Consider the following 18906-nt stretch of genomic DNA (forward strand, 5'->3'; position numbering starts at 1 on the left):
ATCATTAAAATACTTAATTGAACTGAAAAACAATTAAGACATGGAAAATTTAGCTAAAACAATAATTTATCAAGAAATAGAGTGGATATTTTAATGTCTCTAAACTATCCATTAATTTTAGTTTGACAAGGTTAAATCACTTAAATAAATATTAATTATAAAATTAAAATTGAAAAATGATTAAGACATGGAAAGAGTTGAAAAATGTAGTTGAAACCACAATTATATAATTAAAGTAAGATATTTTACCTGTGTTACCTTTGAGTTTTGACCCATTTCTTTGTATACACAAAAATAAAATAAATAAAATCCAAATTTAAAATAAACAAAAGTCGCACTTGTCTTTTTTTTTTTTTTTTTTTTTTTTTTCTTTCACTCTCAATCTGCACATTAAAAGCACTTCCTAGAGAGAGAAATCCAAACCAACCAAACCTCACTTTCTCTCTCTACAGCCCTAAAAAAAAAAAAAGAGAAGGAAAAAAGCAATTGTAGAGAGAGAGAGAGAGAGAGAGAGAGAGAGAGAGAGCGTAAATCATAATGAAAACAGAAACAAAGATAAAAACAAAAACAGCATTTCCCACCTTCTCTCTGTAGTTATGTTTCTTTTTTTTCCCTCTGGATTGAAACTCATTTCTTAAGCTCAGATCAAAATCAGGCAAAAGGAAAAGAAAAAAGCAAAGAAATGGAGTTTGTTGGCAAAATAGTGAAGAAGGATTTTAGAGGGCACGGTGTCTTCTCAGGAGTAGTTCAATCGTACGACGCGTCGTCTGGATTATTCGAGATCGTTTACGGGGACGGCGATTCTGAAGAACTTGATTTTTCTGAAGTTGCTTCTTTGTTAGAGCAGACAGAAGCTGAACCGGGTGAGCATAAGCCTCGGCTTGGTCGTAGACCTAAGAAGCGGCGTCGCCTTGACCTAACCAGACGTGAAAAACGAGGAGGCTCAGGTAATTCTAATTGCAATTCTCATACTCAGTCAGTTGTAGAAACCCTACGTAATGGGAATTTTGATTTGAATGATGGGTTAATTGAGGATTTGAGAGAAGCTGAGCGAGGAAATGACAATTTGGGAAGTATGACTGCTGTTGATTTGAATGAAGGTGTGAATGGTTGTGGTTTGAAGGAGATGCTTGATTTGAATGCTGGTTTCGACCTGAATTTGAATGAAGGGTTTGATTTGAATGAGGATGATGGTATAAATGTTAGTTCTGAGGGAAATTTGAAGAAGAGGAGAGAGTGTATTGACTTGAATATGGATGTGAATGGTGATGTTGATGAGAATTTGGTTAATGGTAGTAGTAATAACCATTTAGGGACTCAGAAGAGGGAATGTAGGTTTGATTTGAATTTGGGGATTGATGAGGAAATCAAGGATGAGGAGCAGGTTGGGGATTGTGGACAACAAGCCAAGGAAAAAATTCCTAATCAAGAAACTCAGAGGATGGAGGATGCCGGTATAGTCTTGGAGAGAGTTTATAATGAAGATGGTGCTATTGCAAAGGGGATACTACAGGAAGTTCATGTTTCTAATGATTTACTTGCACAGTCTGCTAAAGGAATTTGCAAGAAGAGTGTTATATCTGGTGAAGATTCCAGGGGTATTGACTCTGTTGAAGTGCAGGATACTAAAACTGTCAAGGAGGATCCTCCTGAGGTAATTAATGAAAACCAAGGTAATGAGGTAATTGCTTATCAAGAAGAGACTGGTGGTGGTCGGAAGAGGAGGGGGAGGAGGAGGAAGGTAAAGGATGCAGATAGCTTGAATTCTACACCACAAACAGCAATCTTTACAGATGCTACAGTAATTTATGGAAACCAAGATGATATAAGAAGCATATTTAAAGATGGGAATGGTAATCAGAGGAGGCAGAGGAGGGGAAAGCCTGTGGATGCCTTGAATACTACACCAAACACAGTGGCCACCACAGATGCTCATGGTGCAAAGGAAGATTGTGATATTGTAACTGATGAGGTGCAAGGTGATACAGGAACTGCATTTAAAGAAGTGACTGGTAGTCGTAGAAAGAGAAGAAGAATCTCAGATCACATGAATGCTACACCAGAGATGACTGTTCTAAGAAGGAGCACACGGCGAGGTACAGCAAAAAATGATGTTTTGACTGCAACATCATTAAGTATGGTCAATGGTCTATTGGTGTCTCCTGCAGTTAGTGCATTAGCTGAGGAGAAGCCTGCAAAATCATGCCATGGATGGCATGAAGAGCCTGTTGTTCTTCCTGCAATGGTGCAACTGCCACCTTCTTCGCGGAATTTGGATTTGGATGGAAATTTAGTAGTTGATCTTTTCTCGGTTTACGCTTGTCTAAGATCATTTAGTACCTTATTGTTCTTAAGTCCTTTTGATCTGGAGGAATTCGTGGCAGCTCTTAAGTGCAACACTCCTAGTTCATTATTTGATTGTATTCATGTTTCCATTTTGCAAACTCTGAAAAAGCATGTAGAATATCTTTCAAATGAAGGTTCTGAATCTGCTTCTAATTGCTTGAGGTATGCTTTTTGTTTCTTTCTGCTTGCCAATTCTGTCTGTGGAACTTCTATTTGTTAGTGATTAATGTTCTCTAAATTGACCATTGATGTAGGAGTCTTAACTGGGGTTTTTTGGACTTGATTACATGGCCTGTTTTCATGGTTGAGTACTTCCTAATCCATGGTACAGATTTGAAACCTGGGATCAATCTTAGTCATTTGAAGCTATTAAAAGATGACTACTATAAACAGCCTGTGTCTCTTAAGATTGAGATACTGAGGTGTCTATGTGATGGTATGATTGAGGTAGACATCCTTAGGTCAGAGCTCAATAGAAGATCTTCAGGTGCTGAATCTGACATAGACATCGATAGAAATATGAATTTTGGGGCTTTGAAGAAAAGGAGATCTGGAATGGACGTGTCGACTGGCTCGTGCTTAACTGAGGATACGGTTGATGAAAGCACAGATTGGAATAGTGATGAATGCTGTCTTTGCAAGATGGATGGGAACTTAATATGCTGTGATGGTTGTCCTGCTGCCTATCACTCAAAGTGTGTTGGTGTTGCCAATGATTCTTTGCCGGAGGGCGACTGGTTCTGCCCTGAATGTGCCATAGATCGGCATAAGCCTTGGATGAAAACTCGGAACTCACTTCGCGGGGCAGAGCTATTGGGGGTTGATCCTTACGGCCGGCTATATTTTAGCAGCTGTGGTTATTTATTGGTGTAAGTTTGTCCATCCATTTGATTATTGTTTTTGGTGCAGTTATTAGTGTTGTTGTGGTTTATGGAATAGCATATTGTAAATGCAGTTAAATATGTATCTTACAAGCAAATTAAGAGCCAGTCAAATATCATGTTAGGTGTCCTGCATGCCTAGATGGACTACCAGTCTCATTCATCATAAAAGACTTTAGCACTTTTCTTCCTTCAGTGAAGTTGGTTGGATTAGATAGAAGTTGTGTTTAAACTAAACTTCACTGTCCAAAATCTGAACTTTTTTTTTTGGTGTGATTAGGATTAGCACTTTATGTCAAAGGGAACCTTGCGATGTTATGGACGCAGGTTGATGTTTATTGTTTAATTTATGCATCCATATTGTGTTAGCGCGATTATGCATATTTTTAGTATTGCTTTAGTTTAAGGAGATTTTCTTTATACTTTTTGTATTTTCTGGACAGTTGCTGGTATTCAGCTAGCTTCAGATGTTCATCGTTTAATTTATATATCCATATTGTCTTAGCATGATTGTTCATATTTTTCATGATTATTCATATTTTTAGTATTGCTTTAGTTTTAAGGAGATTCTCTTTATACTTTTGTATTGCTTTTACAGCTTGATCATGCATCACCTTGTTTCTCAACAGTTATTGGCTTTTAAGCTAGCTTCAGATGTTAATTATTTTCATTTATTGTTGTTGATCCTGCAGGTCTGAATCATGTGAAACTGAATCCTCATTTAATTATTATCATAGAGATGACCTTAATGCCGTTATCAAAGTGCTGAGGTCTTCAGAGATGATTTATAGCAGCATATTGAAGGCAATCCTCAATCATTGGGAAATCCCTGTCAGTTCAAATGGAGCAAGTTGTAGCCTGGGTTCTCTTAATCATGGTATATACTTGAACAAGTGTGTGGTTACAGCTGCATTTGCATCTTCAGAAGCAGATGCAATTAAGAATGAGACTGCAGGTGAAAGACAACCGGGAGAAAACTTTGTTACAGGATGTTCTGGACATATTCACATTGATGTTTCAAAGTCTGTGAGCCAAACATGTCTCAGTTCTGAAGGATCAGCCGAAACAACTCAAACAAGTTTAGAGAATCAGAATTTTAAGAAAGAAAAGCCTGATTGTTCTAATAAATCTACTGAACCCATGGGAGACAATTGTTTAGAACCACCCTGTTTGGATTCGAAAAAAGCGAATGTAATAAGATCTGCAGCTAATAGCTACCCGTCGTTTGCTTTAAATGGAAAAAATGGGGATGCATCCCAAATTCAGCCAGAGACTAGCTACTTGAACTATTACAACTTTGGTCATATAGCTTCATCAGTTGCAGAAGATTTGTTGCACAAGTCATCAGATAAAACCATTGAAGACTCCATAAAATCAGAAGAAGAAATAATTTCTGCTCAAATGAAGATTTTGTCAAAAAGATGTCCCAAGTTTCATTGGTCAAGTATTCCTAGATTAAATGTTGATGTTCAGAAAGAAAAATGTGGATGGTGCTTCTCTTGCAGGGCTTCTTCTGATGACCCAGGTTGCTTATTTAATATGACTTTGAGTTCCGTTGGGGGGGAAGGGTCTGCAATCGAGTCGGCTGGCCTTCAAGCAAAAGGGAACAAGAAGGGCCATCTTACAGATATAATAAGTCATGTTCTCGTGATTGAAGACAGGTTACAGGGGCTTCTGTTGGGTCCATGGCTGAATCCAAATTACAGCAAGCTCTGGCGTAAAAGTGTTCTTAAGGCATCTGATATTGTGTCTCTGAAACATTTACTTCTCACAGTAAGGACCTTTCTTTTGGCCATCCCTAACTTGAATTTTATATAAAGCATTTAAGTTCTGATCCTATCATACTTGTTCCTTGACAGAACTCTGTTCACTTGCCATTTTTGTCGTTCTTTATTTTATGTATTGTACCAGCACAGATTGAATGAATTGCAACTAATGCTTGACAATGTATTTTGTTGTCATACATGGATTGTGCCCCGTATGCATAGTGCATCTAAGCATTTAGGGCGAGTTTATTAGTGTTAGATTCCCATGTTTGTGTTCAGTAAAATGATTTGAGTGAAAGTATGAAAAAAAAAAAAAATTCTTTTCTACAATGTGGGGTTAAGAGTTTTTTTCTTCAAGACTCTGTTTCAATACTCATCATGTTTGATTTAAAAAGTGCATTAAAAAGGTGAAAACACAACCTTAAATGGACACTTAGTTCAGTTAGGCAATCAACCTCTCAACTGTAGACAAATCTGAAGCATCCCTCTTAGTACTTTCCTCATACATCTCCATTTGGAATAAGCCAATTTGTTTGGGAGCTTGTTTTCTTCCTCAGTTTGGAACAACCTGAGTTACCCCAAACTGCATAAAGCTTCGCGGTGTCTCTTAAAATTTTGTCTGTTACATTTGGATTACTTAATATTGCTACGTTAATTGTGCAGTTAGAGTCAAACCTCAGCCGTCTGGCACTTTCAGCAGAGTGGTTGAAACATGTGGATTCTTCCCCCAGAATGGGTTCAGCTTCTCATATTGTCATGGCTTCATTACGTGCATCTTCAAAGAATGGAATTAGTAAGAAAAGGGCGAGGTTTTCAGAGTTTGATTCCAATCCTTCTTCCAATTCTTCCAGTGGGTTGAGTATGCTTTGGTGGAGGGGTGGTAGGCTTTCCCGCCAGCTATTCAGTTGGAAGGTTTTACCCCACTCCTTGGCATCCAAGGGTGCGAGACAAGGTCTGATTCTTTCATCTCTTCCTTCTATAGAGATTTTATTTGGTACTGCTTGCATTTAGTCAACTGAGTAATTATTCTGAATTTGTTCGAAGTTTGAAACTGTGCAGCTGGATGTATGAAGATATCCGGCATGTTGTACCCCGAAAATTCAGATTTTGCAAAGAGGAGCAAATACATTGCTTGGCGAGCCGCTGTGGAGTCATCAAACACTGTAGAACAAATTGCTTTGCAGGTATAATATCATGTTGCATACTTTTTCTTGTTGTTACCTGTGCCTTTAATGCCTATGTATTTTGAAAATTTGAAGAAAAATGAATATAAATCTTGATAGGATACGTGGTTTCTAGAGGCATTGACCGTATCACATCCTATAAGTAAATTTTGGTCATGGCAATGTCATTTCATATGCATTATTTCTAAGTCAATAAAATGCCTTTTTCATTTTTCTTTTTAAGAAAAGAAATACTTGAATGATAAAAAACACAAGCTTGCATCAGGGTTGACTGCATGTTTTCTGCTGGTGCATTTCAGCTCCAAGCAACATTGCTAGTCCATTTACACTATCTGCAGCCTTTGTGATTCTAATAGAATAATCATTATTCAGTAGTAAAGAACTAGTCCTTATCCTTTATTGACCATTAGCTATGACGATAAGACAATGAAATCTGAATGAGGATGCTCAATCTGGCAAGTGGATTATCATTGCCCTGAAGCATGTGAATTGAGATGCTGCTTGCACGAGAGGCCTGTTTTGGTAGATATCCATGTGGGCAATGGAACCTAACTGGTTGTGCCCTTCTGGCCTGATTTCAGCTTATCTTTCCTTGGTTGGATGTATTATTATACTTATATGGTGATTCTTCCAGGTTAGAGAGCTTGATTCAAACATCAGGTGGGATGAAATTGGGAATAGAAATCCGCTGTTAATGATGGACAAGGAAAGTAGGAAATCAATCAGGTTATTTAAGAAAGTAATTATCCGGAGGAAGAGCATGGAACTGGAAGGGGCAAAGTATCTTCTTGATTTTGGCAAGAGGAAATGTATTCCTGAAATTGTTTCAAAGAATGGATCTATAGTTGAAGAGTCTTCTAGCGAAAGGAAGAAATATTGGTTGAATGAGTCTTATGTTCCCTTGTATCTCCTCAAAAGTTTTGAACAGAAAAGAATTGCCCGCAGATCTAGTAAAATGACTTCTGGGAAACTTTCTGACGCTAGTGTATCAATGAAGAAGCCGTTGAAGAAAAGAGGATTTTCATATCTTTTTGCAAAGGCAGAAAGACCCGAGCATCATCAGTGTGGGCACTGCAACAAAGATGTTCCTGTCAGGTAGGTATCTTATATGCTCAGTTCTTTCCTCGTGTTAGAGATAGTTTATTTGATTAATTGGGGTACTTTTATATACTTATTTGTGGATGAGTGTTGATTTATTGATTTATTTTTGCATTAGTACTACATTGACACTCAATTGCTAGTAATATAAATTTATGATAGCCATAAGCTGGAACTAGGTTAGTTAGGTCTGGCATTAGGGCATAAAGAATAAGTTGGTAGAATTACGGGTTTCATAGTTTTAGGAGGGACATTTTGGTTGTTCACTGTTTGCAATCAGCTATCTACTTGCCTGGCTTTTTAAGTTTTTGTAAGAATGTTATTGTCTTGCTTCATTTGAACTACAATAACTTTCAGTTCTTTTAACTAATTTTTGGTCTCAAGTGGTTTTGAGTTTTCAATTTCTATTGGCGTTTTACTATTATGTGATATGTGTGCATAAGTAGACAGTTGCACTTATATAAAGGGATCTCTTATGTATGCAACTACATGTTTATGTGTGCATGTGTTTGTCATTCTTAAACTCTTCATATGACTAACAAATTTGTCCACGAGTGTCTATGTGATATGATTTATCTTGTTGTCCAGTAATCTTGTATCTCCTGATTGTAGTTTTCACCTCTGTATGATTATCTTATTTTACCTCATGATATTTGTAGTTTTTCTCTCCTTTAAGTTCTATCTATTCAGTTTTTTTCTTTTCCTCCTAAAATTTTTATTTAGTTATTAACTTCATTTTCTTTTATGATGCTGGAACCCTTTTCAGGGAGGCTGTATGCTGTCAGTATTGCAAGGGTAAGCAGTTGATCTTCAAATGAAACCCAATATCTAGAATCGCAGAATTTTCCTTGATAAACTGCTGCAATCTTTTCTTATTTCACTTTTGATGTTGAAGCAAAAATTTGAGGTTAAGCATTTTATTTTCGGCTATGTCAAGTTATATATTATGAACATTATGCAATTTTCAGGATTTTTTCATAAGAGGCATGTGAGGAAGTCTGCCGGTTCCATGTCTGCTGAATGCAAATATACATGTCACCGATGTGTTGCTGGAAAATATATGAAGATGGATTCAAAAACAGGAAAGAATGATGAAAAAAGGGGGAAAAACAAAAATAGGAGCACAAAAACTCATAATCAGAAGTCCAAAAAGACCACAGTGGGTAGCAGCTCAGTGCATCCTAAAAACAGTAAAAAAACATTGAGAAGCTCAAGGTTATTAAGATCACAGAAAAACAAGAAAGCTACTGTTGTTGTACCTCTGCGTCGTTCACCTAGGAAAGCTAAGTTAAACTCTCTGCAAAACAAAAAGAGCAGAGGACGCAAGAAGGGTAAACAGGCGAAACCCAAAAAGACAACGGGTAAGAAACCAACAAAAGTTACTTCATGGCGCAAGAAGAGGACACAGGCTTATCATAATTTCTGGCTTAATGGTCTTTTTTTGACTAGAAAGCCAGATGATGAACGTGTAATGCATTTTAGGAGGAAAAGATTTCTTGCCCCTTCTGAGAGTGCCATTCATGATCAACCCAAATGCCATCTTTGCTCTGAAGCAGGAAATACATCTACCTTGAGTTATATTTCTTGTGAGATCTGTGGAGGTAGGTAACCATGTTATTGCACTTGAATGCCTTTGAACCACTGCAAACTGATTAAGGTTTCTTTAGCTGCTCTAGCATTGGGTTTGCTTACACTCATTTTTTGTTTAATGAATTGTGCAGAGTGGTATCATGGAGCTGCTTTTGGACTGGATGCAGAGAACAGCAATAAGCTTATTGGATTTAGGTGCCACATGTGCCGTAACTGTAAACCTCCTGTCTGCCCATTTGTAGCAGTAACAAGAAACCATGAATCTCAAATGGCTTCGGCAGAAAATGATGTTGAAAATGAATTATCCATTGAAGGGACCAATCTTGTTGAACATCCAACTGAGACAAATTTGTTCCAAGATTCACTTCTGAATGAGGACCACCGAGGTTCGCTTCCTGCTGATGATCCTGTTCACAGAGAGGACGATCATAGCTTTGTGCCTAAATCTAAGTTGGAAATAGCCAATGGGAATGTACTCAATAATCTGAAGGAGAGTACTGATGCAGTTCAAATTTCTGATGAATATTTGAATCCAGAACTAATATCATGTAATGAAAATCATACATCCAAAGAGAGTGCCATAAATTCAGGGCATGATGCTATTGTAAGATCACATGATCAGATGCAACCCCCTTCATTCAGTGTTGGAGTGGATGCAATGGGAACCTTTGGCAGTGTAAGGGATGAATCAACGACAGCCTTCCTGAAGTCACCATTGGATGGAGCTCTTTACGAGACCATTGAGCTGCATCCTCAATCATTTACGGCAGCAGCTGAATTATTTGACGCGGGAGGAAAGCAAGCGGAGATTTGATAAGCAGTGCTTCATTTAATTGGGGAAATGAAGAGCTGTAGAGGCTAGAGTTACTTGTAAGTTTAGAGTTACCTGTAAATCTTTTAATGTTGTTGAAATTCATGGCAGAAGTTCAAAAGTTAACACTGAGATGATTCATTTGAAACTGAAAAATAAAGGGTTCATTTGGAGCTGTAGTTTCTTGACTGACTTCCATCTCTATGAAGATTGCTCCGTCTCATTGCTTGATATGCAATATGCAAGATTGGGAAGTTCACAAGTGGCTGATAACTATGCCCGAAGATAATCCTGAGAGGCTTTTGATCATCTTATGACAAGGTCTGCTGACATTTTTCCTTTTCCATGTCCCAACTGCCGCTCACTGTCTGCTTTCTTCTTTTCGAATTAAGATTTGTTTGGTTCATTGGGAGGACCCTCGAGGCATGGAATGCTACAGGTGAGTTTTTTTAGGGCAGGACACGCTCATGTTATTTCATATAATCAAGTGGGTGGTCTTAGTGTTTACAGTTAGGCGTTAACAATGATAGTTCAGATTGACTTTCAATTTAAATGTACTAGTTGTTAGCTGCAAAAGAAAAAAAAGGCATATGTAGATATGATATCAAAATAGTCAAATTGATTTCTGATTGCATTCTTTTCCTTCTTCCCAGTCTACGATATACTCATTTCAGCAGTCTGATTGAATTCTGATTGCTTGTATCCTTTGATTTCTGTGTGATTGTGTATATGAATATACATACACTCCCAGATTCATATTGATGTTAAAAGATTACTTAAGATGCTTTTTTGTGAAGTATTTGGTGTAGTTTTCCATGTTCAGATTTGAAAGCTCTCCTCTTTTTATATTTAGCAGACATATTCTTTGTCATTATGTTTAACTCGAGCAGTTTCACTTATAGTGAATTCGAATGGGCGTGGCTGGGTTTCTTGTTTCCAGAAAGGCAATGGACTAAAAAATATGTCACTTCTTAAAAGAATGAATTTCTGACTTGCAGTCAGCTTTGAACTTGTTCTGCTTTAGCAAATTACAGCCGCTGCAATAGTAACCTAGAAAATTGACTGTTGGTGCTACATTTTAATTAAGCTCAATTATCATTTCCCTTAATTGCAAATTTCTATTATCATGGAAAGTATGAATTATGGTAATGTACTGATTCGAAAAAAAAAAAAGATTAAATAAATAACTATTGGAAATTTATTATAATCTTTTATTAATCAAAATAAAGTTAGCTGGGAAATTGAAAACATCTCATCGGTATTGTTCGGCTTGAAATTTGATCTCTGTATTTAAATTTAGAAATAAAGAAAAAGAAGGGATGATGGAAAGAACGGTGGAATTTCTTTTTTTAATAAAAAAATGTTATTATTATTATTCTCTTACTCTCTCTGAAGAAATAATATATAGTGATGAAAATTTATATTTTTATAATAAAAAATCACTAGGTTTCCATTGAATTAAAGTTTTATATTTCTTATGATAAATGAAGGATAAAATAATTTACATGTAAGATTAAAATTTTCTTTCTTTATTTTTAACTTTTTAGATAAAATAAAATATATATATATTTTTTTTATTTAAAGAAAGAGAAAAAATTCTAGCAGTTATTTTCCTCACAAAGGGCGAGGCAAGCTCCATTGCGAGCGTTTGTCTCACGAGTCGAATATATTTGGTTATTCTTCCAAGAATTGGAAATTGTAATATACGCTCCAAACAGGGAGCGTGGGCCTTGTTATTGAAAAAGGAACATAGAAACACGTAATATATTATGAATGAAATAGATAAGAGAAAAGAAGCTCATCTCTCCCTGTCTCTCTTGAAGCTGTACTAAAATGGCGTTCTCTCCTACTGCTGGAACTAAGTTTACTTTACCATATGGCGTTCCAACTTCACTCTCCCAGCTCCAATCCTCAGTGCTTAGTATTCCTTGTTTCAAATCACATTCCCACTCCTTCAAGTCTCCAAAACGACGACCTTACAGTTATCGTCGTTTTGGCGTTATTGTTTCTTCTTCTGCAACTCCAACTCTACAGTCTACAAACGGCGCCGTTGTGTCTCCCTCTCAGAACCCAGACTCTTCTTCCTATGGAAGGCAGTACTTCCCTTTAGCCGCTGTTGTTGGCCAGGTCAGCATTCTTTCTCTCCAATTTTGGCTTGCTTTCTAGTTCATTTTCCTTCAAAAAAAGAAAGATAAATTCGTGATGATTTTGTAGGATGCTATAAAAACTGCTCTGTTGCTTGGGGCTATTGATCGTGAGATTGGAGGAATTGCTATTTCTGGAAAGCGAGGAACAGCCAAGACAGTTATGGCACGTGGATTGCATGCCATTTTGCCACCAATTGATGTTGTTGTTGGTTCTATAGCTAATGCTGATCCATCCTGCCCTGAAGAGTAAGATTTTACGCATTTCCTGTTACAGAATCAGCTTTAATTCTAAAAATTTAGCTTACCTTTTAACCCTTCCCGAGCTATTTCAACTTAAGCACTTACACATCGATGACTTGTGTGACAATTGACTCGTCACCATTTATCAATTTGGAATAAAAGATCACGTGATGGATCAGTAATGAAATGACATAAACAGTTCATATTTGTTCCATTTCATGCTTTCTGAAGGTGGGAAGACGGCTTAGCAGAACGAGTGGAATATGATTCTGATGGGAATATTAAGACTGAAGTTGTTAGGTCTCCTTTTGTTCAGGTAATTTTTTTTTTTACTAGATAAAAAGAACAATTAGTATTGATATCGTTTTCGTCATTGCTCTACTAACTACTCTCACCAACAATTCGTCTTACAGATTCCTTTGGGAGTCACAGAGGATAGACTTATTGGTTCTGTTGATGTTGAGGAGTCTGTGAAAACAGGAACTACTGTCTTTCAGCCAGGCCTTCTAGCTGAAGCTCATAGAGGTGTTCTGTATGTTGATGAGATTAATCTTTTGGATGAGGGTATTAGTAATTTGCTTCTTAATGTTTTGACGGAAGGGGTTAATATTGTCGAAAGAGAGGGAATCAGCTTTAGGCATCCATGCAAGCCACTTCTGATAGCTACTTACAACCCAGAAGAGGGTGCTGTTCGTGAACACTTACTGGATCGTATTGCTATTAATTTGAGGTACATGCCTTTATTTAAGAAATCCACTTGGTTCTTTACTTCTTCATCTCTAGATTGTTTTCTTGTTTCAACAATGACGCACTCATTCTGCAGCGCAGATCTTCCAATGAATTTTGAAGATCGTGTAGCAGCTGTTGGTATTGCGACACAGTTTCAGGAACATTGTACTGAAGTTTTTAAAATGGTCGAGGAAGAGACAGAATTTGCAAAGACCCAGGTGATTGTGCACAATTGTTACCAACATTTTGACGAGTCTGGTGTTATTATTCCTTGGAATGGGATGCCTATGCACTTAAAAGCTTTAAAAAATTTATGCCATTAGGTCAATAGCTTATAGTTGGGTATGTTACTTGTCATGTTCAGAACATTATTTGGTTTAAAGTTTTGGCTGTATTACTTAGAATCTGAGGAGTATATGATCTGATAAAGTAATGTTTACGAAAAGAGAACTTTTCATGAATCTATCGTCTTGTTAGGAAAAATAATCACAACCTATTTAGTAGTGGTTAATGAAACAATGATTGAATCTAGATTCTTCAATTTTCCAACTTTATTAATATCAAGAAGATGTTTTCTGCTGGAATATGCTGATCCAAGTTATTCATGCGTGTTTTCATTTTTCTTCATGACATTTCTCAGTTGTTAGCACTGTTTTTGCTTCCATAGTGTCTGCTGTTAAATAAATGTAGATAAGCAATTTGAGCTTCAGAACTTACAAAGTCAATAACAAGCACATTAATCCTAAAAGTAGGGATAGTTAGAAAATTATATTTTCTGGTAACTACAGGAATCACTTACTCAAGTATGACGACAGCATGTATACTCCTACAATTTACTGGCCATTCATTTTTCTTGATTGAAATGCAAAGTTTGCTATTTTCTTGATGCATATTTGATGATTTTTTCCGATTGTATTGCTCTTTGCTGTGTTGGAAGAAAACTCTTTCTGTGTAATCTATATATGCTAATTTCCTGCAGATCATTTTGGCTAGAGAGTATTTGAAGGATGTTACCGTTAGCAGGGACCAATTGAAGTATCTTGTTTTGGAAGCCCTTCGAGGTGGTTGCCAGGTGCTTTGATTAAAGCTCTTCCTTAGTTGTATTCTTGCTTCCATTTAATTACATTTCAATTCTCATCCCTCTGAACCCCCTACCTCAAAATCCCATGCGCTCTTCAAGAAATTCATGGCAAGCTCATAGATAATCTCCCTCGTAACCCTCCCTATTTGATACCAAAAAAACTGACAAAGATGCACAATCAGGATCTCTCTTGATTAGGTGGAGCCACTCCATCATTCACATGGCCAAATGCTTAGCAACATGCCACCATGTTATGACGCATTTGAGTTGACCCATAACACTGGACCCATATTTCCTTGAGCAAATTCTCTTGCATTAATACAAATCTCTCCCTGGGGCTTAAATTTGGCTTAGTATATTCAATTGACAATTTATTCCTGCCTGTGGTTTCACATGGCCAGCTTCTATTGCTTCGTCTGGCCTTCAATATGCATAGGATAAGAGAGAAAGACTTGTCTTAAAGTAGGGTGTTACTTCTTTTGCCATTATATTTAGGAACTGTTCACAGAAGAAACACCAGAGGTGGATTGCATGGCATGAAATGCATATGCAAATAGTCAAATGATGGTGGGATTTTTTCTATAGATGCCTTCTGAATTTGTTGCTTACATTTTCCAATTTCCTTTTCATATTGAGCTTCAAATTATAGAGCTATTTACAATCTTTCATGAATGACAGGGACACAGAGCGGAGCTATATGCTGCTCGTGTTGCAAAATGCTTGGCTGCTCTTGAAGGACGTGAAAAAGTCAATGTGGATGACCTGAAAAAAGCTGTTGAGTATTTCTCAGAAACATGATGTGCATGCTCGCAAACTCTAGGTTTAGGTGATAGATTATAAGGAGCATAGTACAAATTATGTATATGAAAAACACTATAAATTATGATAAAAGAGGTCTAAGAATGAAGGAATACAGTGCGAATGAAGGCTAAGAAAAAAAGGTTTCAGAATTAGATATGTTTCAAATAACTTGATTCTCTTTTAAAAATAACCTTGTCGTATGTTTTATAGATAAGTTTACACAGGCTTCCTGTTTTGATATGCCATCCTATGCAGGTGGAATTGGTTATTCTTCCTCGTTCAATCATCAATGAGAGTCCACCAGAACAGCAAAACCAACAGCCTCCACCTCCACCACCTCCACAAAATCAGGATCCTGGGGATGAGCAGAATGAGGAGGAAGACCAAGAGGTTTTCTAAGACAGATTACCTTGTTCACTTTATAAAACAAACTTTGCAGATTTATTAATTGGTTATGTTTTCCTGGCATCTGAATTGGCATTCATCTTTTTTTGCTTCACAAACTGAGTATGCTTGCTTAAAATGTGAATGTTCTTTGTTGTGGTTAGGACAATGATGAAGATAATGAACAACAGCAGGATCAAATACCTGAAGAATTTATATTTGATGCAGAAGGGGGCTTTGTAGATGAAAAACTTCTATTCTTTGCACAACAAGCGCAGAGACGGCGAGGCAAGGCTGGGAGAGCAAAGAACGTCATATTTTCAGAGGACAGAGGTCGCTACATTAAACCAATGCTCCCTAAGGTTGGATCTTCTATTACTACTCTTCTCTGTTTACTTGTTAGTGGTACTTTTCTATAACTTGCTAATCTTTATTTAATTCCTTACTCATTTCTTTGGTTCAACCATATTTTCTGAGCATCTTTCATATTTTGTCAGGGTCCTGTGAAGAGATTAGCAGTTGATGCAACCCTTAGGGCAGCTGCACCATATCAAAAACTGCGTAGAGAGAAGGACACTCAAAAGAGTAGGAAAGTTTTTGTTGAGAAAACTGATATGAGGGCAAAAAGAATGGCCAGAAAAGCCGGAGCACTGGTAATGCTGGATGCTCTTATTACTTACACTTATCTCTGATTATATTTGATTAAAAAGAATGAGTTGGCATACAATGAGAGTTTGCCGTGTATGCTTCAGGGTTGTGATGAGTATGTTAAACCTTTCTGTGAAAGTTCTGAAGACAATATGAGATTTCCAGCAGGCACCAGTTACCCAGAGAAATAAAAAAACTGGGATATTTTCTTTTTGTATTTCTAATAGCTTGGGATTAGAAACTGGGAGATTTCAACTAGATTTTGACTAAACTGTCGGAGTTCTGAGATTTTTATGTGTGTGTCTGAGGTTCCAGTGAATGCATTTCTTCTGATGTGTTTTAATTTTAATACATTCATGACAGGTGATATTTGTAGTCGATGCAAGTGGAAGTATGGCGTTGAACCGAATGCAAAATGCAAAAGGTGCTGCAATTAAGTTACTAGCTGAGAGTTATACAAGCAGGGATCAGGTAATTTCATTAAGTAATTTTTTTACACGCTTAAAAGAAATTACAAAACCTAATGAATTGCCTTAAACTTCAATTTGACTCTATGTTCTTTTACAAACTTACCTTTTAAAATGTGTTGAGAATTTTTGAAATATTGGAACAGATTCATTCCATCAGAAAATTGCATGCGGCTTATTTGACTAGAAAAAGCCACTTTGGATTTATGTGCTAAGCTTGTCTATTTATTTTTTAGGATTTTATGGAATTTTCTTTATTCTTCCAATATTTAGAGATCATCATATGCATAAGCCATATTTGACTTGATGCATTTATTAACTTCTTTATATGCCCAGGGCAGTTTTATTGAAAAGGAAAAACTAGATGAATAGAAGCTTCAACATAGAGCTTTGCTCAATTGGGCGTATATAAGTAGGTTGTCTGAGCTGTACGTCTCCTTTCGAAAGGACATTTATATTAATAAAAGAGGATTTTGGAAGAAAGTTATGGCACTCCTAGCTTAGTAGTGTCTAATTTAAGGTTGATCCGAGGAAATAAAAACCCGATAGAATTTCTTTCAAACAATTCAATACAGCGAGGTTGGTTCTTTTGTCTTCAGTTCAAAAAAACTAGTCCAGTTTGATCACTAGGAGCTTTTTCTATCTTACCTTTCTAGTGCTGTACATGACCGAAGCCAAGCCAAGCTGCGCTTTGGCTAGTATGGGCTTGGCTCAGCCGAGTATTCACGGGCTTTAACGAGACTAGTGAAGCCTAAACAAGTTTAATAAATATGAATAAAAAATAATAACTATTCATCAATAGATTGTGAAAATCAATATTTTTAATAAAGCTTATAATATCTTTTTAATAAGATTTATGGTTTAGTCTAGTAAATAAATGCAAATAGGTAACTCTATTATTTATTATAAAGTATAAATATGTATGTATTTAATATTAGACTATGGGTTAGCTTGGGGACCTATAAATGAGTTAGCTGAAGACTTGAGCTAACAAGTCGAGCTTGAGTTTGAATCTCATGTCATTTGCAGCCCTATACACTTCTATTTTGAATGGTCAAAAGAGTGGGAGTTCAATTTCTGTCTTCCTTCTTTTAACATGTCTATTGATAGAACTATTTTCTTCCAAAAGATATTAGGAAATAATGTAAAAAGCAATTTGAAGAGTAAATGCAACAACTTTAGATTCGAATTTTAAACTGCATAGTAGAATTTATATTTTCTTCTATTTTTTGCTCACCATTTTATGGGCTTATCACATGTTGTATTATTAATGATTCAGGTTGTTTAATTTTGACCTTTCATTTCTCCATGGTTATGTGAATTAGGTTGCTATTATCCCCTTCCGCGGAGATTCTGCTGAAGTTCTTTTACCTCCTTCCAGATCAATTGCAATGGCAAGAAAACGCCTTGAAAGACTTCCATGTGGTGGTGGTTCGCCCTTAGCTCACGGCCTCACAACTGTAAGTAGATATAATCAACTTCCTTAGTTTCTTTTATCTTTACCAAAAGAATTCCTGGGATCTATAATTACTAGATGAGCCGCATGCTTAATTAGAGCTTGTGCAGAAAGTCTGCATGTATTTGCGATCCATATTGTGAATGACTTCTCTTGCATTTCTTTTGGAAATAGTCATATGATGTGCTTGGTAAAGAAACTCTTTCCCCTGTAATTCACTCATTTCTGTCACCATGCTTTCTTAAACATAACCATCCACTCAATTCCTGATTTCTCATTTCTAACTATTACTAAGTTATATGTTCTCAGGCTGTTAGGGTTGGGTTAAATGCAGAAAAGAGTGGTGATGTAGGGCGTATAATGATTGTTGCTATAACAGATGGTAGAGCCAACATATCACTGAAAAGGTCCACTGATCCTGACGTTGCTGCTTCTGATGCCCCAAGACCTTCAGCACAAGAATTGAAGGTAAAGTTTCAGCACTGTAGTAGCAATTGCTAAAAGCTACAGTGTTAGGCATGCTAATAGGCTGGACATAATAGTGAGATTGCCAAAGTAATGGTCTAACTGCTTATTGGCTGAGTGAGTTTAACATTTAAACTTAAAAATGCCACCATCTATATTAGCAAAGTTACAAGGAATTATTTTGTTACTCTAATATCTCTTTACAATTAACATATTTATGGCCAAATGTTACTGTGAGAATTTGGGATTCAAATTTTTTTTGCTTAGACTATACTGCTTCCATAATGTTTTTAGTTATTTTTCTGGTAAAGGATGAGATTCTTGAAGTGGCGGGGAAAATATACAAGGCAGGAATGTCCCTTCTTGTCATTGATACAGAAAACAAGTTTGTCTCAACTGGATTTGCTAAAGAGATTGCAAGAGTCGCTCAAGGTTCATCCTCTTGAAAATTCGTAATTCTTTTGTTTCTAGGGACTCTGACTCCATGATTATCTGATAAAGAATGACCTGAGAGTACATAAATTGTTGTGCAGGAAAATATTATTACTTGCCCAATGCTTCAGATGCTGTTATTTCTGCTACGACTAAAGAAGCTTTATCAGCCTTAAAGAGTTAATAATTTTATAAATTCGTGATCAACCAAATCATGAGGTTCTGATACTGCATTTGCCACCAAAGCGGACTGGGTTAAATTGTCCTGGACAGTACTGTTAACCTTTTGTTCTTTCCCCATTCCTAAATAGCTTCTGTGCATGTAGCAGCTGTAAAGCAAAATATGGTATTTTTGAAAATTTGAGTCGCTCTCGATCGTT

The 18906-nt window shown here is 36.6% G+C and overlaps 2 protein-coding genes across 2 annotated transcripts; both read left to right on the forward strand.

Annotated features, from left to right (window-relative positions):
• Window positions 1-431: 431 nt before the first annotated feature.
• LOC8274334 (DDT domain-containing protein PTM) lies at window positions 432-10472 on the forward strand. The gene is made up of 9 exons (XM_002513489.4): window positions 432-2508; window positions 2601-3215; window positions 3920-5000; window positions 5657-5945; window positions 6053-6177; window positions 6812-7272; window positions 8042-8070; window positions 8244-8876; window positions 8997-10472. Exons 1-9 carry the CDS (start codon window positions 683-685, stop codon window positions 9677-9679), a joined length of 5742 nt encoding a protein of 1913 aa, XP_002513535.2. The 5' UTR covers window positions 432-682; the 3' UTR covers window positions 9680-10472.
• A 985-nt stretch (window positions 10473-11457) lies between these two features.
• On the forward strand, window positions 11458-18885 carry LOC8274333 (magnesium-chelatase subunit ChlD, chloroplastic). The gene is made up of 15 exons (XM_002513488.4): window positions 11458-11803; window positions 11891-12069; window positions 12295-12379; window positions 12477-12793; window positions 12887-13010; window positions 13772-13864; window positions 14552-14647; window positions 14930-15064; window positions 15223-15420; window positions 15556-15711; window positions 16070-16177; window positions 17499-17633; window positions 17939-18097; window positions 18406-18526; window positions 18628-18885. The coding sequence occupies exons 1-15, from the start codon at window positions 11510-11512 to the stop codon at window positions 18708-18710; spliced, it is 2283 nt and encodes a 760-aa protein (XP_002513534.1). The 5' UTR covers window positions 11458-11509; the 3' UTR covers window positions 18711-18885.
• The last annotated feature ends 21 nt before the right edge of the window (window positions 18886-18906 follow it).

The sequence above is a fragment of the Ricinus communis genome, chromosome 4 (genome assembly GCF_019578655.1).
Source record: "Ricinus communis isolate WT05 ecotype wild-type chromosome 4, ASM1957865v1, whole genome shotgun sequence".
Lineage (NCBI taxonomy): Eukaryota > Viridiplantae > Streptophyta > Magnoliopsida > Malpighiales > Euphorbiaceae > Ricinus > Ricinus communis.